Below are 17865 nucleotides of genomic sequence, written 5' to 3'. Positions count from 1 at the left end.
CATGCAGCAAACCCGCATCGTCACATTCACTTGTTCATATGTTTTCTGATTGTGATTTTTCTGATTCAGGGTCACAAGTAGCTTTATTATTTGAAACTATAATTTCTTGCATACTCGGTCATTTAAATTGGTCCTGGTGACACTGCTGTAGCCTCTTGGACAGCACAGGCCATTTTGATTGTGATATTCAAGAAGGCCTTTTTGTTGGTAACAGTGAGTGTGGGTATGTACATGAGTGTGCCTTCTGATGAACTGGAATACTGTCCAGGTTTAGTTTCAGTAATAGCTGGATAACTTGAGGCTGCCAGCAACTCTGAACTCAGAAAATAGCCAGTATCAATATTTTAAACATATATAAATTACAATGAAGCTTGCAAATGATATGGTAAAATTTTATCAAGCTGATATTGTTGTCATTTGTTACAGAGCTAACTGCAAAGCACTTGGTGTGTGCTTATCACCCTTCAGTGGTTAACAAAAACCAGGTGATTGTTGGTTTATATGCATGCTTAAAAGGTAAGCACAGTTATGATTTAGGATACACAACAGTGTTGCAAGATGTTCTCACCTCTTGTGTTCTCTTATGCACAGCTGTTTTTTTGACATATTACACATCTCATTTTTTTCATGGACACAGAGGCTGTATCTGTATCACTTCATATTGGTGATATAATAATTTGTTCATTAGGAGACACTCTTGTTTTTTCTAAATTTCAAAGTTTAGGACCCTGTGGCGGACGGCCAGTGCCTTTGCCTGGCCGGGACTCCTCCACAATGGAAGGACAAGGGGAGAGAGCATGAATCCTAGAGGGTAGTCCCCCTTTGTGCTGAGTCAAATGAGGACCTTGCATGCCTCGTCACCATGAGGCAAAATGTTTATTAAATCCAGAAATGTTAATTTTCAAAAGGGAACCCATTAAAAACCAATGCCATTCACTAATAAAATTTTTCAACGGGAAAGACCGGTTAAATTTAATTTAATCAGTTCAATGACTTACAGAAAATACATCCTGTGCAATTAGAATTGCCTACATAAAAGAATTATCATACAGCCAAATGTGTACTCGCCTTTCACTGTGTTGAGAATGCTGTGGTCTTGGTTATCAGTGGGTTCATCAAAAACATAAATTTTCTTGCCACGAATCTTTCGAAGAATGGCGTCTATACATTGTTCAAAGACACGTGGCACATGAGTTTGACAAAGACTGCTCTCATTTTCTGGCTGCGTGCCTCCCTGTTTATAGTGCTTAGTAAAGAGAGAACACATATTTGTCATTTTTCCGAGCTGTATGTCTGACTCTGCACACATGGTCGCAAAGTCCTCCACAAAATTGTGTCTTGCATCTGACAATTTTGTTGCTTCCTCTGTTGTTACTTGAAAGGGAACACTCATTGATCTTAATTTCTCCTTGTTCTTGAGATGGGTTTTAGACTTGACGTGGTCGTTGCAAGAATCTTTTTGTGTCCAGTCTATGATATGCTGGCAAAACTTGCAGAAAAGTTGTTGTCCAGATTTGTAAAAATCCCCGGGATATGGTTGTGCCCTCAATTTTGCAGTTAAGCTTGTGTTTCTTAGTTTTTTGGATGAAGTTGGGGTATCTGATACTGCTCGCTTCGACATTTCCACCTGTCTCATGAAGCTAGCTAACATGTGTGCCTTTAACAAACAAACATACAGAAACATGCTCACAAACTGATAGAAGCAAGATTGAATTTCTACAAAGAATTGCATTCGCTAGAAAAACAAGAAACTAGAAAATAGTATCTGGATGATAGAACTACAGTTTACTCAAACTGTTGATATTTTGGGAAGTTTTTTTAAGAGTTACTCCTTCAGTCTCTGAATTCCGCACATTTTGATTTTGTAAATCTAAAATCCATTTTTTGCGTTAATTCTGTGATTCTGCCTGTGTTATCCATATCACAGAAATCATATATATCTACATGCACAACATGGCAGATTAAAACTGATTACATTTTTTCAAAAAATGTATAGAAAGAATTCAGTAGTAATCTTTATCTGCTGTACCCCCTTGCAAAATGAACACTGGGTGGTTAAAATAGTGTGCAGTGTCTTTAATAAGCATATCAGACAGTCTTTTATAGCATGCTCATATTTGATGTGCCTCTCCATCCCATCCACTGGAAGGGACACTCATTTCCACAGCTGAGTCATTGTTGTTGAATGCTCTTCTGTTTCCAAATGAACACTGGACAGCAAAAATTGAACTAATCCTATTTAAAATGAATCTATTGTCACTTTTTTCTTCACTGTGCCCTTGTGCCCTATCCACCAGAAGGGATACTTATTTCCCCAGAAGGAGCAGAGCTGTAGAAATGCGTGCCTCATGTCTTTTGCTTACAAAGTGAACACTGGACGGCTAATATTCTTCAAAATGTATTTCAAAAAGTTGTTGGCTAACTTCAAACAAGATGAAAAGAACACCAAGTTACACTGGATGGCCCTCTGACACTGACATTCAGTTGCACAGACTCAGAGCCAGAATAAAATACACGGTTCTTAATGGCTGTATATTGTTTGAAAGTTATGACATTCATTTGTACTGAGAAGGAAAAGAATTAGGCACACATACATGGAGATTAGAAAGGTAAAAGACTGAAAGATTAATGTTTTACATATTTGATAATTTGGTACCTAAATCAAAGCTATTTGCTACTAATTTTCTTTTAGGAGCTATTGGCTCCTTGAGGTGAATTTTTGTCTGTAGTCCTGCTTTTATCATTTGCTTGAAAACATTTAATTCTGTAAGACAGAGTACTTTACAAGGTCATGTTGAAACAGTGTGTTCAAGGTTATGTTGAAGCAGACTGCCTACTGACAAATGCTGAGGCACATGCTTGCCATTTTTGGTGTTAACTAGTATGTGTAAGATACATAAACTGCATAATCTGTTTCTGTTTTTCTGTTCCTATTAGTGCTGGGTGGTATGACCAAAATTCTATATCACGGTATTTTTCAAAATTATACCGGCTTCATGGTATTCAATGGCATTTTTTTCCCATGCATGAGTGGATGTTAACCACATTTTCCACTGCACGTAGACTGGCTAAGAATAACCTATTCCACTGTCATGAGAATTGTACATTGTACAAAAAAACATTTTAATGTGCACACAAGTATTAATACAGGTTTGCAAGGCCCCATAAAGTGATAGTTTTCAAGGGGGTGGCACTAATGAAGAGAAGGAATTACATTGCATGACAGTTGCAGTCAAAATAGAGAACCTTTTTATTGAACAAATTTTGCAAACAACTTAAATTAAAATTTTGACAACATATTTTCAACCATCCAAAGAGGCATTTAGACTTGGCAAAATTTGTATTGCTCTGAACATGTCTTAGAAAAGGAATAAATAGTAAGTATGTTTTGTAAACACTTTCTGTTAATGTTAACAATCTGTGTCCAGTGACACTTTAAAGTGACTTTTTAAACAACTTTACCATCATTAAAGTGCATAATATTTAAAGTAATAAATAATAACAATAAAATAAATAATAGTTCAACTTCCAGTAATAATACTATTACTTCAAGACTTCAAGTCCATGTGCATTACACAGTATTCACCAAATAAAAATAAAATAAAACAAGTGCAACTTGGTGGTGACATCTTTACCAACTGGTTAAAGGTCCCCCTTAAACAGTTTCCCGCTGGGCCACGTTCCGAACGTTGTTTAGACAATTTAAACCGGTGTTGCAGTATAAGAAAAATCCATATCATAACAAAAATAAAAAACTGTTTTCGGTATGAACTGGTATGCCACCCAGTACTAGTTTCTATTGACTACAATGTTTAGATAGGTAGATAAAAATAACTTTATTTTTCCACAGGGGAAAGTTTGTTTTTTTACAGATGCCATATAATTAACTATATATATCTCTTGTATATATTTCTCTTCTGGTTCGTCCTGCTTCCACTTCAAAACCAGTCCTGCCGACACGGCATTTCTCGATTCCTATTTGTCCTCTTCCATGTTATGCACTATACTGGCCTGCTGAGCGTAATACATCCAACAAGTACTTGAGGTGCTGCCACAACTGTAAAGTAGCTTTACCACCTGTGCGGGAGCCACCTGTGTCTTTACAACAGCTTCTTACACAGCAAACATCAGAAGCTAAAAATTATCGTGAACACATTCGAGAATACAACTCTTCTCTAGCGTTTGCTTCCATGGGTGCACAGATAACCCAACCTTCTGGCCACGGACCATACTGTTTTAAAATACACTGAAATTTATCACCAAATCTCTCCACTATACGCTAACACTTCTACCTCTCCAGGATATGGACAGTTGTATGTTTTTTGACACAGCGCAAGCTACTGAAGTACGCTTACAAAATAAAGCAAACTCTGCATGCAGCGAAAATGTACTTCTCCAGCTAGACTGCATGCTCAGAACCATCAATCGCTTTGCTAAATCATATAAACACATGCATGAAATTGCTCAGTCCAATCCAACAGCATCTGTACGAATGGTTTTCAAGGGAAACCCTAGGCAGGATTTACGGCGATACAATGCCCCGACATGTCACACCAAAGTTGCAGCGATTTTCGTCAGAGAAGATGGCGAAACGCCTGCTGAAAGGGACATTTGCATCTATCCCATTGGCAACTCCTGTAACACGCTCAATATGAATTGCGATCCTCTGGTTTACCCATTTTTATTCCCTTACGGAGACATTGGCTGGCACAAAGATTTACAACATGTTCCCGATAAAAGAACCTCCAAGTGAATAAGGCTTATTCAATGCCAGTTTTACGCATACAGATCAGCAATGAGGAATACATTTAGTGTTTTGCACTCCAGCGGCAAACTATTCCAACAGTACGTCATAGATGCGTATGTTAAAACAGAGGGCGCGCGTCTCAACTATCTCAGATTACATCAACAAGATCTGCGCATGGAACAATACAAAGGACTATAAGATGCACTGCAAGCAAACGCTGAAAATAACAACGGATGTGTAGGCAAAATGATCATATTACCATCCACATTTCCAGGAAGTCCAAGATACATGTAACAAAACTATCAGGATGCCATGGCCATAGTACGTAAATTCGGAAAGCTTGATTTATTTATCACTTTCACATGTAATCCTGCTTGGCCAGAAATTCTGCATGCACACTGCATCTTTCAAGAAGTATTTATTTCTTCTTGATTTCTGAATTCCTTTCTCACCGTTTTCCGTTCCTATTCTTACACCGCCGTATGCTATGGCGGGTGTCGGCTAGTATAAATATGTAAATATAAAATATACACACACTTACACACAATGTGGCCTGAACACACACCAGAATGACTAAAAAAAATTTTAAAAAGAAAGAGCTTATGACTTGTCAATCAAAATCACAGAGAGACATTATGCAGGCGTATTGCCGTTGGTATAAAGGAGCCCCAGTGGCTTTTCTTGACACACTTCTACTGAATAATTCATTGGCTGACAATATTCAGGTGTTGGGGATTCAGAGAGAGGATGTGTAGCATTGTTCATAATGGTAGTCAGTTTTGCATTTTAATTTTCTCCTTTGATACTAGCTTCAAGGGGACAAAATGTGTGTCCCATCATTGAGTCTTCCATTTTAATTAGCTTGTTGATTTTGTTGGCTTCACTTGAAGATCTGGATAATTTTTAACTGGCACCATTTCCCTATACTCCCTACACTTTTTTGGGGGGGGGGGTGGGTGAAACAGTGTGAGAGAGAGTATATGTGTTATACTTATATGTAAATGAACTAGTAAAGAACAGTGCAAAATGCATAAAGTTGATGACAGTCCTGATTTCTTGAGAGACAATGGTAATGTAATTCATTTAAAGGAAAGAATATCAAATATGGCTGTGGATAATTCAAAGGAAATCAACAGATGTACTTCTTAATACATAAGACATTGTCCTGCACGTGCATCTGAGGGTCAGCTCAAAGACTCATCCAAGGTGCGCAATACCCTGCCGGGGTGAGAAAGGGTGCTGCCGCAAACAGACTTGTCTCTTTCTTCTTCAGCCCAGAGAAGATGCCCCCTGAGGGTAATAAACCATGCCCCCTCAGGTGAGACTGATATAAAAAATGGAGACGTCTCTTAATGTCGACCTCTCATTTGGACCGAACCTTTGAGAAGGACAGAGCTCCTCAGATCTTTTGACTACAATTATTGTTGTAACCATTGAGGCAGTTTTTGTTTATTTTGGCACCAACGATCGCCTATTTACTTTGTAAGTTACAGGAATAAAGGAGGCGATCCGGTTGTCCCCCAAACACTTTGCAACAGCTAAGAATCTTTCTTCCATCTGTACACAACTTGCATAGAAGTAAAGACTGAATAATGTAAATAATCTATTTTTTAGAAGAATGTGGGACAATGTTTTTTCTGTAATAGATTATTTTATAGCAAAAAACTACTGATTTTTGATATTACTTATTTTGTGTAATAGTTATTCTTCATGGTTTTTATATTTGAAAAATAAATAAAAAAAAGGACACAGGCATGACTGTAATGCAAATTTGGAAAAGTAGACAAACTTTTTCTTACTAACGGTGTTAATTTAAAAGCACAATTATGAAGATATTAAACATACTGTGGTATTTTTCTTTTGCTTTGTCAGGGAGTGTTCCTTATGTCGTAGGTGCTGTTCAAAAGTAACCCACGAGGACTGGGACAGTAGAATTCTGAGTACTCCATAATGATGAACAGTTGTGATTTTTCATCTTCTAATAGTGAAATGTACCATTTCTCATAGGAGCTTTGAAATAATCATGGAGTTTAAACATTCTGATATTTTTGTAAAAACTGGCAGAAAGAACCAAATAGGCTTGTGGGGGCTGAAATAGTTTTTAGAGATTCCAACTCAAGTGATGAAAACATTTTCATTGATTGATGTCCTATTGTAAGTTGTTGGTTAGGCAAGGTCTCTAGCTAGTTTTAGTTCAATTATCTTAAACAATATTTCAAATTACTTGATGGACATTAAAAAATCACTGAAGTCTGAAGCTGAAACTGTTGGTTGCATCTGAATTTGATAACAGGTCATTGTGACAGTTTGATAAAAAATTATAGTGTTAGAGAAATATTGAACCATTGTAATGTGCAGACAATGCATCCATGAGGTTGTTTTTAGTTTTGCAGAAATCAGGAATATGGGTGTATTTACTATATGCATAACATGTCACCAAGCCATGCCAAGGACACTGGTTTCCTTTTTAATTAATTTTTACATAGCTTGCTCTTTTTACTTTAACGGTTACGAACATCAGGTAATTTGCCCGCTGTGATTTCAAGAAGCAGGAGAGGTTTTCTGCTGTGAATTAGTTTACTGAATTTTGCTGACAGATAGCCGGTCACACAGACAAACAGACATAGTAAAGACAGTAGGTGCTTTTCACATTATATGCGAACACACCTAAAATGAAATGTGCTGTTTATGTTGCCAAAGTAGGGTAGTACACTAAGATCTCAATATTGTCCACACTGTGCTGTCACAGAAATCTGACCATATTAATTTGGCATAAAAACTACAGTTCTAGAATATAGCAATAGTATATAAAATAGTTCTTTGTGGAGCATTAATGGAATTGACCACTTTTAAGAAGTGTTCTCCTGAGAGGGGTGGTTTTTTTGTCAATTTAAAGGGTTAAAAGGAGTTCCTGGTAATCAAGGCACAGCTTGAAATATTGAAGTGAATAATAACCATGTGTATATAGGGATTGTACAGGGTTTCCAAAAAAACTATTTTTGAGAAGTGAATTTAAAACAGTCACTTGAAGAAAAGTTTGACTAATTTGCAATTCAGCAGAAATAGGGCAGACTTATTAAGTATACCTAATACAGAGTAGTTATCATTGCACATCATAAATTTGTTTCAGTGGGAAAATTAACAGAAATTGGTGAAAATATAAGGAAAAAAGAAAGTTTATACCTACCTAAATAAGGCAGGATTAACTCCAGCATTAACTGTGAAGTTTTGAAAACCGCAAATACAGTATATCTCATTTAATTTTGGCTAATGTGTCCAAGACAATGAATGACCATGCCTTTTCTTTTTGGTTTCCTTTTGTTCTGACTTGTCCACTGAAGTTCGTACTAGATGGTGACTTTAAAAACTTTTGTAGTATATAGTACTTGGGGGTTTTGTTTATCCATTCTAAATTTCTTTATACATGCTTCCAGAAAAATGTTGTTTTTTTTTTTTGTTTTTTTTTTCCATTTCATACCCACTTTCGAGCTCAAATCAACACATACAACTCAAAATTGATTTTTTTGGAACACTGGAGGAAAAAATAACACTTTACCTGACTATTAATGGTGATTTAATTTTGAACATATAAATATTACTTGAGTCCAAGGGCATATAATTATTAGAATGTGAGTCATTAGTACAAAAAAAATATGCAGAGGGTTTTTATTTCTTGCTTGTTGCTGAGTTCTTTGAAACAAGCTCCTCAGCTTCATTGATTTTTGTGGAATCCCTCACCATTTTAAAGAAGTCGTCTGAAAACTCCCCTTTTCCGCGAATATCCACATACTTACTAATGAGGTTTTGATGCAGGGGTCTGTATTTGACTAAGGTGATAACATTACTTCTGTATTGTTGTTTATTTAATTAATTGCTCTTACTATTGTTGACTACAGTAGTTTTGAAGTTCACTCCAGTGAATTTCACTGCAGGTTTTTTTTATAATCAGTTCCATAAATCAGTTGTCCAGTCTTATAAATTGTCTTATTTTTTTTTTTCCTATTTTTTTTTTTATTGCACTCAGAAAACTTTGCTAGTATGCTATTGAGATTTTAAAATATTTTTCCATAGCATTAAGCACTTAACTTTCTTTATTAATTTTATTTTTAACTCACTTTTTTCTGTGGTGTTTTCTCCCTTAATTGTATCCAAATACTTATAATTGGTGGCAATCAATGCAAACGTGGATGAAAATGACACTGAATGCTATAGGGAAGCAGCTACTTCAATGTGTTTATTTTTGACAGAATTAAGATATAATGATGGTGGAAGTATAATTTAAGATTTAGCTGTATAAAATTAAAGGAAGGGACTAGTGCTTTTCATGCATTTTCCCAAATAATTTATTCTTAACTTACTCTGCATGATCCCCACTCAACTATTCTTTCATGTTTGTAGTTTACTAATTATGCAGTTTGTAAACTAATGTAATTTAAACTTTAATTTTATCTTATTGTGATTCCTTTAAATAATACATCCACTTATTAACCATTGTGAAAAAACAGAAGACTCTCTAGTATGACAGCTAGTACACATTTTCATGGTCAATATAAGACAATTTTCTTAAAATATCAGCAAACTTTAACTGACATCCCAGATAGAACAGTGCAGAAAGTTACATCTTATTCCTAAGTTCAAGTTGCACATTCTTTGACAATATTTAAAAATCTGAAAATGAAAGAAATGTAGGTAAATATTGTAAAGTATGTTCTGGCTTATGCCTATGGAGTTAAATGTTGTTGTTTCAGTTTATCACACATGGCATACTAATATTATCATTCATTAAAAATGATACATTATACAGTTGATCTTCATTTCAGCAGATGCAGCTTGTTAATTTTTTCCTTGTATTTTTTTGTTCTATCAGATGAACAGAAAAATCCCAGAGAGGATAAAGAGGAAACTGAGGATGAAGTGGAGTACAGAGGTCATATTATAGAGAATGGTAGCAATAAAATAATGTTAATCAAGGTAAGTCATGTTTTGTGTATGCATTCTTAAAATCAAATGTGGCATGATCATTTTTGTTTTCTTGATAGCCTACTGTAATAGTAAATATCAATAGAATATAGCATAGATGTACATTGTAGTTATAATGAAATGTGATTTATAAGTTATACCTACCATTTCTGTTATGTGCCTTAAGATAATTCTGCCATAAAATTCTGCTGTCCTTGTCAGATGATTTCAGATTTTAGTGTATAACAAATTATTCTTGATCATTCTGGGTTTTAAGTAATTACTTTTTTTTTTTGTGCATCACAACTTTGTATCTTTTTAAATATGATATATACTATATATGTACTTGAACATAGGAAAAGCACAGAGTCTACCAAGTTTGACAAATTTTAAAGCCAGGTCCATGAAATTGTGAGGTGACACTGTCATTGTGCCAATGAGCCCATAAGGTCATGAGAAAAGACAGTTTTCTCTTGGGGATTAATATAGCATATTAACTGTAGGACATACTTCCTCAAAAACATTTACTCGAGCCAGTTTACAGTTGCCAGTGTAGGAACAAATTTGTTTTTAGAAGAAATGTATGCAAACATAGTAAGAATGTTCCAGTTGATTGTTCAAAAGTTAAAAATAATATGTACAACATATGTTTTATTGTTATTTGCTAAGCACTTTAATATTAATGAAAGTAAGATGTATATGATTTAGGATGAGGAAATGAATCCAGATGGGAGCCTTGATAGTGAAGAGCGAGCAAAGAGGCGGGCAGAGCGACGGAGGGCAAAGAAGAAGGTAAATGAGTTCATGAAATGATTCCTGCCATCCTGGGAGAACTCAGATCATAAATTGTGACATCTATTAATACATTCAGTTTTCAGGAGGCATGTTTTGTCGTTTCTAAGGGAATAGTTTAAATTTGTTTTGTTTATTTTTTTCCTTGCAGTTTTTTAATTCTTGGCTTATGTTAAAATCGTAAAGTGAACATTTTTATATATTTTTCCAACCAGTTATAAAGTATTTTCTTAAATTTAAATTGCAAATGATGATACAAGGCAGAAGTTATTTTATTATTTTCAACCTATACTACATTCTGGTAAAATAAAAGTAAAAACACCTTACATCCGGCGTTATGTTTGAATACAAGGCATGGTTTTTACTGATAGCCTTTATATTGTGATGGATGTCTGCTGTCTTTACTTACCAGGACAATTTGTTGTGCAGAATTTCACACATTGCTTAAGGCAACTCTGCTTATTTTTATCACTCTTTAGCGACAAAGACACCGGAAGAAGATAGAAAACATTAAAGATGACAAACATGAACAAAATTATCAGGTAAAGTTTTGGAAAAAATACTATTTACCAATACATTCGGTAGATTGTAGTTGTATGTTTTAAACATTTTGTGAAAGTTTTAGTGAGCTGATTTGAATTTCTTTGCACTGCAACGATAGTAAGGTTGTTATAAATTGATTTTTACATTGTACATTTACATGAAGACATCAAGGGTATTTTACAAAACGGATGTTGACTAAAACCTTTGTCTTACTACCACATCATCCAGAATCATTCCTGCAGGATTGCATCATCTGATTGTGTGTTCTGGTTAGAATTTTGATACTGCTGTTTAGTTAGACTTTAGATTTCATTGTTTCTGCTAAAACTAATCAAAACAGTGGCATGATAGGTTTGTGTGCATTATAGCCAATCATGCATTTCATTTCTTTTAGGTCATATTGGCCAGAATGTCTATAGCCATGTAACCCTGCACACTAAAAACAGCTCAGGTTTGTAAAAGATATCTTTAAAACCTGAAATGAAGTGGCAGTGAAGAAGGTCTACATAATTTAAATCTTTATAGCTCTAGTGTTTTATTATTTTTTTTACCTAAAAAATGTTGTATTTTTATACACTTTTACTGACTTATATAGTAGCACTATGTGGATCATTGTGTAAAATTAAAATATTAATTAATGTTTAAATAGTTCCACTAACAAGTTCAGCACCTTTATATTCTTCACAAATATTGTATACTTAAAATAAAAAACGTCAAACCTATCAGGTTTTTAAGGCTAATACCGATCACCTATTTCATGTTACTGCATGACTCCTCCAGTTCCTTTTTCTCAGTTTAGTACTCCGGTTTTTTTAATGTAAAGGCCAATTTTCCAGTCTTTTCTGTAACTGGTAAAGTCTACCTTGCTGCGCTATTTTTACAGGAAGATCGCAGCAAAAAAATTACTGTAATACCTCAGGTGAAGGAACACTACATCTGCATTCCAGTGAAGCTTAGAAAAGCAGGACTTGGAAAAAATAAAATCACATTTTGTAATCAGCCAATTTATCGATCACAAATTGAGTCTTTTGTAGTGAAAACTGGCTGAATTAGATTAATGGCTGATCGATCATAGCATCACTAACTAAAAAGCACATGCAACAAAAACACAGATGTAACGTTAAACTAAAAGCAGAACATGTACATGGTAATATAACTTTTTTTTCTAAATACTTAATATTTTAAAGCATCAAAAATAGTAGTTGTGGATTCCAGAAGTCTTATGTCAATTGGTGGACTATTATCATGACTGCACCATGTCAGAGGTAAATAATGATGATTTCAGTAGCATACTGTGGGTCCATCAAAAGATGATAATGAACTGAATGGTACTATGTTCTATGTTCTGTAAAGTGAATTTGTAAGTACATGGGGGTTGAGAAAAGATCCTGATGAGAAACTTGAAAATACCCATAGTCAACTAAGAAAACTTGCAGACCCAGTGCAACAACTTGTTATACTGGAGCAGTGCATGTCATTTGTGTAACGATGAATTTAAATTGCTAAACTGCAATTTTAAATTTCCAATTCCATATTTGGTTACACCCCAACAAGATGCATCAGTTGAGAAAGTCTTATTTTTTTCACCATTAAAGGCCATTATCTTTCTGTTTTAGTTCTATATTTATAATGAAATGATCCAACCCTAGGATCATTATTAAATATGAAAACATTGGCCTTCTGGTAAATCGCATAAAATGTCTATGAATAAACACTATTGCCTACCATAAGTATGTCTCTGTTGTAAAAGGCGCTCTATAGCGCCTGACCCGGCACAGACTCAGGCAGAGGCACGTACTTAAATAAATACTTTATTTCTCTTCAGCCGTTTGGCACGCCTTCCCCGTGTCCCACAGGCCCAACACAGTCCCAAAAGCACTTCAATATATAGCACAACAAACCACACTTCTTCTCTCCCACCACTCCACCACAAGCTTTGTCCTCCTTCCTCCCAACTCTGGCTTTCTCGAGTGGTGGTGGCTGGCCTTTTTTATACCCCACCCGGAAGCGTTCCAGGTGCTTGATTACCTGGTCCTAATTGAACTTCCGGGTGGGGCTGACGAGTCGACCAGCTGGGCTGCAGACGTCATGCAGCTCCCCCTAGCGGCCATCCGAGCCCCCAACCAGGCTGTGGAGGACTCCATCTCCCATGGAGCCCTGCGCCAGGTTGGGGAATCATCGTCCACTAGGGAGGCTGCCACCAAGCGTCCCGGGGGAGGTATTGAGCTGCCCATGGTGGCTCCCCCGGAACAGATGCAGCAAGGGCGTCCCTGCCGGGCATGGGACCCGGCTGTCCTTCACACTGTTTATACACTTGGTTACAGATACTGAAATGTTGCCTAACGGAGACAATAGCTAGGGCTTGTGATGTGCATACCCTACATGTTTGTTGTTTACATTGGTTATTGCGAAGGTAATTGATATAGTGTAGATACCAACAGTGTCATTCCTACAGCATGATGCATTCTGGGCAAGATAACGGCCTTTAGCAGTAAGACAGGTTAAGTGTAAATCTATCTAAGTGTGTTATAGGTATAACAGTGTAATTCTACAGTGATTTTAAGATTTTTGCCAATCATAAAAAAGTGTATGTTTTGCAAACTTACAGGTAAGTCACTGAAATATAACAGCAATAACATAATCTACTATATTTGTTTTTTTTTTCTATATTACATTGTTAGTTCAGTGATTAATCTTGCTGAACTGGAAGAATCCTAATGCATTATCATTGACTCAATGTGAAAAGATATCTTGTATTACATAAAACTGTATATCGAAATGGCATTTTCTTAATATTATTTTATTATTCATTAGCTGTCTAAGGCTGGGGTTTTAATTACATATTGGGCTATTTTTATTTCTGATTGGAACAACTTTTTTTTTCTTTTTTGTTTATAGCATTGTGTGTTTGTTGTAACACTTGTTACACATTTTTGAAAATAGAATTATAAAGGATAATTCAAATACATCATTTAGCATAAGAAGGTTTTATCTTTTTAAAAACAGGCTGAAATTACAAAAGATTAGACTTAGAGTTTAAAAACAATTAATTAACAGTGCATTTATATTATTAATGTTAAGTCCTTTTGTTTTAATGAATTCTAAATAAGAGTATGTGTGATGTTTCAGAGTTTAAAAAAAAAAATCAGTTTTGTAAACTAATATACTATAACTTAATAAAGTTTCAAAGTTCAATTTGTCTCTTAAATTACATATATCTAGACATTTTACTTTCTACAATGAATTTTAAGCATTAACTATGTAAAAAATACATACACTTTTGCAAATCTTACTGTTATTAGTAACATTTTGTCTGTTTTATTTTAAATTTGAGTGTCATATTGTTTCTGTGGTTACTACAAATGATTGAGCGTTGTTGTCAAATATATTTTTTTCAAAACTGTGTATCCTGTGGTGAACATATTTGATTTATTTTATTTTTGTTCAACTACTAAATAAATCCAAAGGTTTATTTTCACCTCTGTATGCTTCACTGAATATTCATTCACATAATATCACAGGCCAGAAGAAGTACTGATATATACTCTGATTGATTGTGTCTTTTAACATTTCTCTACCACATCAACAGAACTTGTAGTGTGTTTAACACAGGTTTTAGCTCATTCCTGCATAAAGTAAAACTTGAAGCAATTATACAGGCAAAACTTCTGACTGAAATATAACATTAGAAGTTACTCATAGCCAGAAACAACAGTAGCAATATTTAACATAGTCATGTATTTTTTTTTTCTTCAGGAAGTGCAAAATACATGCAATGTAGAAGAGCAAAATGCAGCTGAAAATTTTGAAGAAAATGGACAGATTGAAATGATTATTTTTCACAGTAAGGAGGAATGTACGCTGCCCCTGGCACCCACGGGAAACAAAAACCGCCATAACTTTAAATTTGACTGTACTGAAGAAGTGAGTAGTTTAGTTGATAAAACTAGTGAAGACTGACTGAGGTGTTCATTGTGTTTTGGCAAAATAGACACCTTCAGACTTAGCATTTCACCTAAATCATCATGGCAGTTATCAGGATAGAAGGAGAAAGGGGTTGAATTAGGTTTTTGATATAGCAAAATGCTAAGGCCTAATTTACTGAATGTTTGTATGACTGTGTGCTGTGTATATTAAAATGAATATGCAAATTTGTATTTATAAAACCTGAAATTGACATACCCATGATTACACATAATCTGCCTGAATAATAAGCATACAAACTCTCCTTTGTAGGCATACCTTGGAGGACTAATGCTTGCTTTCTATCCTCCCAAAAATGCTCGCCAGGCTGGGGAGACTGACTTTTTATGAAAGCTATAACACAGAATGCATTTGGTTCAGCAAACATGAAGTGTGAAAACCTAAGAAAGGACAAATGAAATGAAAGTAACATGTTCATATGGACCAACAGAAGGGAAATTCAGAAAGAGTATTGTGAGCAAGTTCAATTCCTTTTAAATTGTTTTCTTGATATTGGAGTGCACTATAAACACCTACTGGTTGTGTGTCATTATTTCAGATATAGTTAAAACTAGACATACATATATACATACATACATACATATAATATATAGAGAGAAAATATGGAGAGAAATCTTTGAAGACCAAGGAATGTTGGATGCATTTGCTTAACTAGAGCTCTTCACCAATGGCATATTACACAGAGAATTGTTTCACTTTGGTTAGACTGTTTTGTTCATCATGATGATGAATAAATCATCAGATATTATTGGATATGAAAAACCATTCTTATGCTACTCTTCCAGCAGCTGCCCTTTTGAAGATATATTCAGTTCAGTCAAGCTATTCAACTGGAGGTGCCAGTTTGGTCTGTACTCGGGTTCCCTACAATAGGGACCTTTCAGAGAGAACTTAGAGATATGTTGGGAATACCTCATTGCTCTCAGTTGAATCTAGTTTAATTAATTTTGAATGCCTGGTCAGAGCCTGTCAAGAAATATATTTTTCATTTTTCCAGTAAACCAATGCTTAGGGTACCCAAGAAAATATTTGATGTGTCCTTTTTACCTTAGCCAGCTGATTTGGACAGAATTGTTTCTTTTGTACTGACTATTTTTTAAAGGAGCTAAGCACAGGCAATTTCTTCCCATTTCTGTTATAATATCCTCTATAGGGTTGGTTGATAGTGTTCTTTGAATGGAGATGACATACATTTTCATGTGGACAAAATTTAGGATGGCTGGTGATATGTAAAAAGGTTTTGAGTGATGAGAATTTAGGAACATTTTTTTCTGCATGGAAGTTTTATAAGTCATTCACAGGAACATTTAGCAAATATTCATACGTTCACATTTAGAATAATTCTATGCATGTATTTATAAATGAAGTACCTGGATTTTTACTTAACTTTAATTTCACAGCATATTACGGAACCAAGAAAATGTACTCTGTCTTCCACTGTTATATATAAACTTTTTTCATGAATTGTTTTTAAAGTTGCTACTTTTTAACAGTATCCAAATAATAAAACTAATAAATTCAAACTGAAATAGAGAGGGAAATGATCTTTTGCCAAATCAAAATATTTTTATGAAACGCTTACATTCAACTAAGTGCATGAATAGTTAATTTAGCATTTTGAAGCCTATGCAGGATGTAAATCGCACAGATTAGGGTAGGGATACTCAATTATATCATGGGTGGCAGCACTGTAGGTTTTTACTTTAACCAATTTCTTAATTAGAACTTGTTTATTACTTAAGCAATAGGTTTTTTTGGGCTTAGATTTTGTTAACACGCTTTTTACTATTCAGTACCCTTAATTGCCTATTTTAGTTATAAACAGTTAAGTTTTGGTATAATTATCTTTTTATTTAGCCAGCCTCCAGTTAATAAGTGACAAAGGAACTACCAGCTCTCCAACTAATGTGGTTCCATTTAAACCATGAAGTATTTGTGTTAATAAAATGTTTTTGAAATAAATGAGAAAGAAGGGAAGGACCAAGAGGTGCAAATCTTTTATGGACCAGAAAACAAATAGATAATATTCTCAGAAAATGAAAAATATACGGTGTGATGATTTGTCTTGAAAGAATGAAACCACTAACAAGCTATATTAAATACCAAGTTCAATTGTCTGGTAGGCTTAGCTTCTAATTATGAAACTGGTTGGAATGAAAACCTGTCCTCCAGAAGCATAATTTTGGATCCTTCGAGTAAGGTATTATCCTGTATATAAATCCTGCCTGTATTTTATTCAGCTACACAGAAGGGTTTTAAACTAACTGCCATAATTCAATTATGTATGTAAACACTTGACAACATTATGGTCTTAATTGTAGTCTTTTTCAGTGGCAAAGTACTGAAAGTTTAAAAAGCTTGGATTAAAAAACCATCTACCTCTTGGTAAAACATTGTTTTATGTCTTAATACTTTCTTACCACAGGAACCAGAGTGGGACGTCAACAGCGCCTTTGTAGCCAATGCAGCCAGTCACATTAAACCAAAGAGCACAACCAAAGTGATGTGCAAATCCAAAGAAAATAAAGAAAATGAGACCAAAAAGAAGGGGGTAAGCATCCCTAACTGTCTTCCCTAGCCTCCTTTTCATATATATTGTACACATGGAGAAAGTTATAGTATCTACAAAAATCAATTTGCATAAAACATTTTCAAAAGTGCTGTGACATGCTTCTTTCTGTCTGAGCAGAGATGTACAGTACCTCATGAGATGAAGAGATCTTTCAAATCACTGTTCTTGATAACATGTATACTTCATTTAGCTGACATGCACAGATTCCATTCTTAGCAGAACACATTCTTAAGGCAACAGTCAGTGGTGGAAATTTCAAAAAGAAACA

The 17865-nt window shown here is 34.9% G+C and overlaps 1 protein-coding gene across 2 annotated transcripts in view; it reads left to right on the top strand.

Moving 5' to 3' along the window:
* zgc:123010 (uncharacterized protein LOC641500 homolog) overlaps positions 1-17865 on the top strand; it is a 62790-nt gene that overhangs the window by 6289 nt on the left and 38636 nt on the right. For both annotated transcript variants that reach the window (XM_028795666.2, XM_028795668.2), the window contains exons 2-6: positions 9615-9718; positions 10415-10498; positions 10978-11040; positions 14798-14965; positions 17451-17576. In XM_028795666.2, coding sequence (XP_028651499.1) covers positions 9615-9718; positions 10415-10498; positions 10978-11040; positions 14798-14965; positions 17451-17576 — 545 coding nt within the window. The remainder of the gene's footprint in view (positions 1-9614; positions 9719-10414; positions 10499-10977; positions 11041-14797; positions 14966-17450; positions 17577-17865) is intronic.

Source organism: Erpetoichthys calabaricus, chromosome 2 (assembly GCF_900747795.2).
Source record: "Erpetoichthys calabaricus chromosome 2, fErpCal1.3, whole genome shotgun sequence".
NCBI classification, from domain to species: Eukaryota; Metazoa; Chordata; class Cladistia; order Polypteriformes; family Polypteridae; genus Erpetoichthys; species Erpetoichthys calabaricus.
Note: the sequence above shows the minus strand (reverse complement) of the source record. Positions and strands in the feature narration are given on the sequence as shown.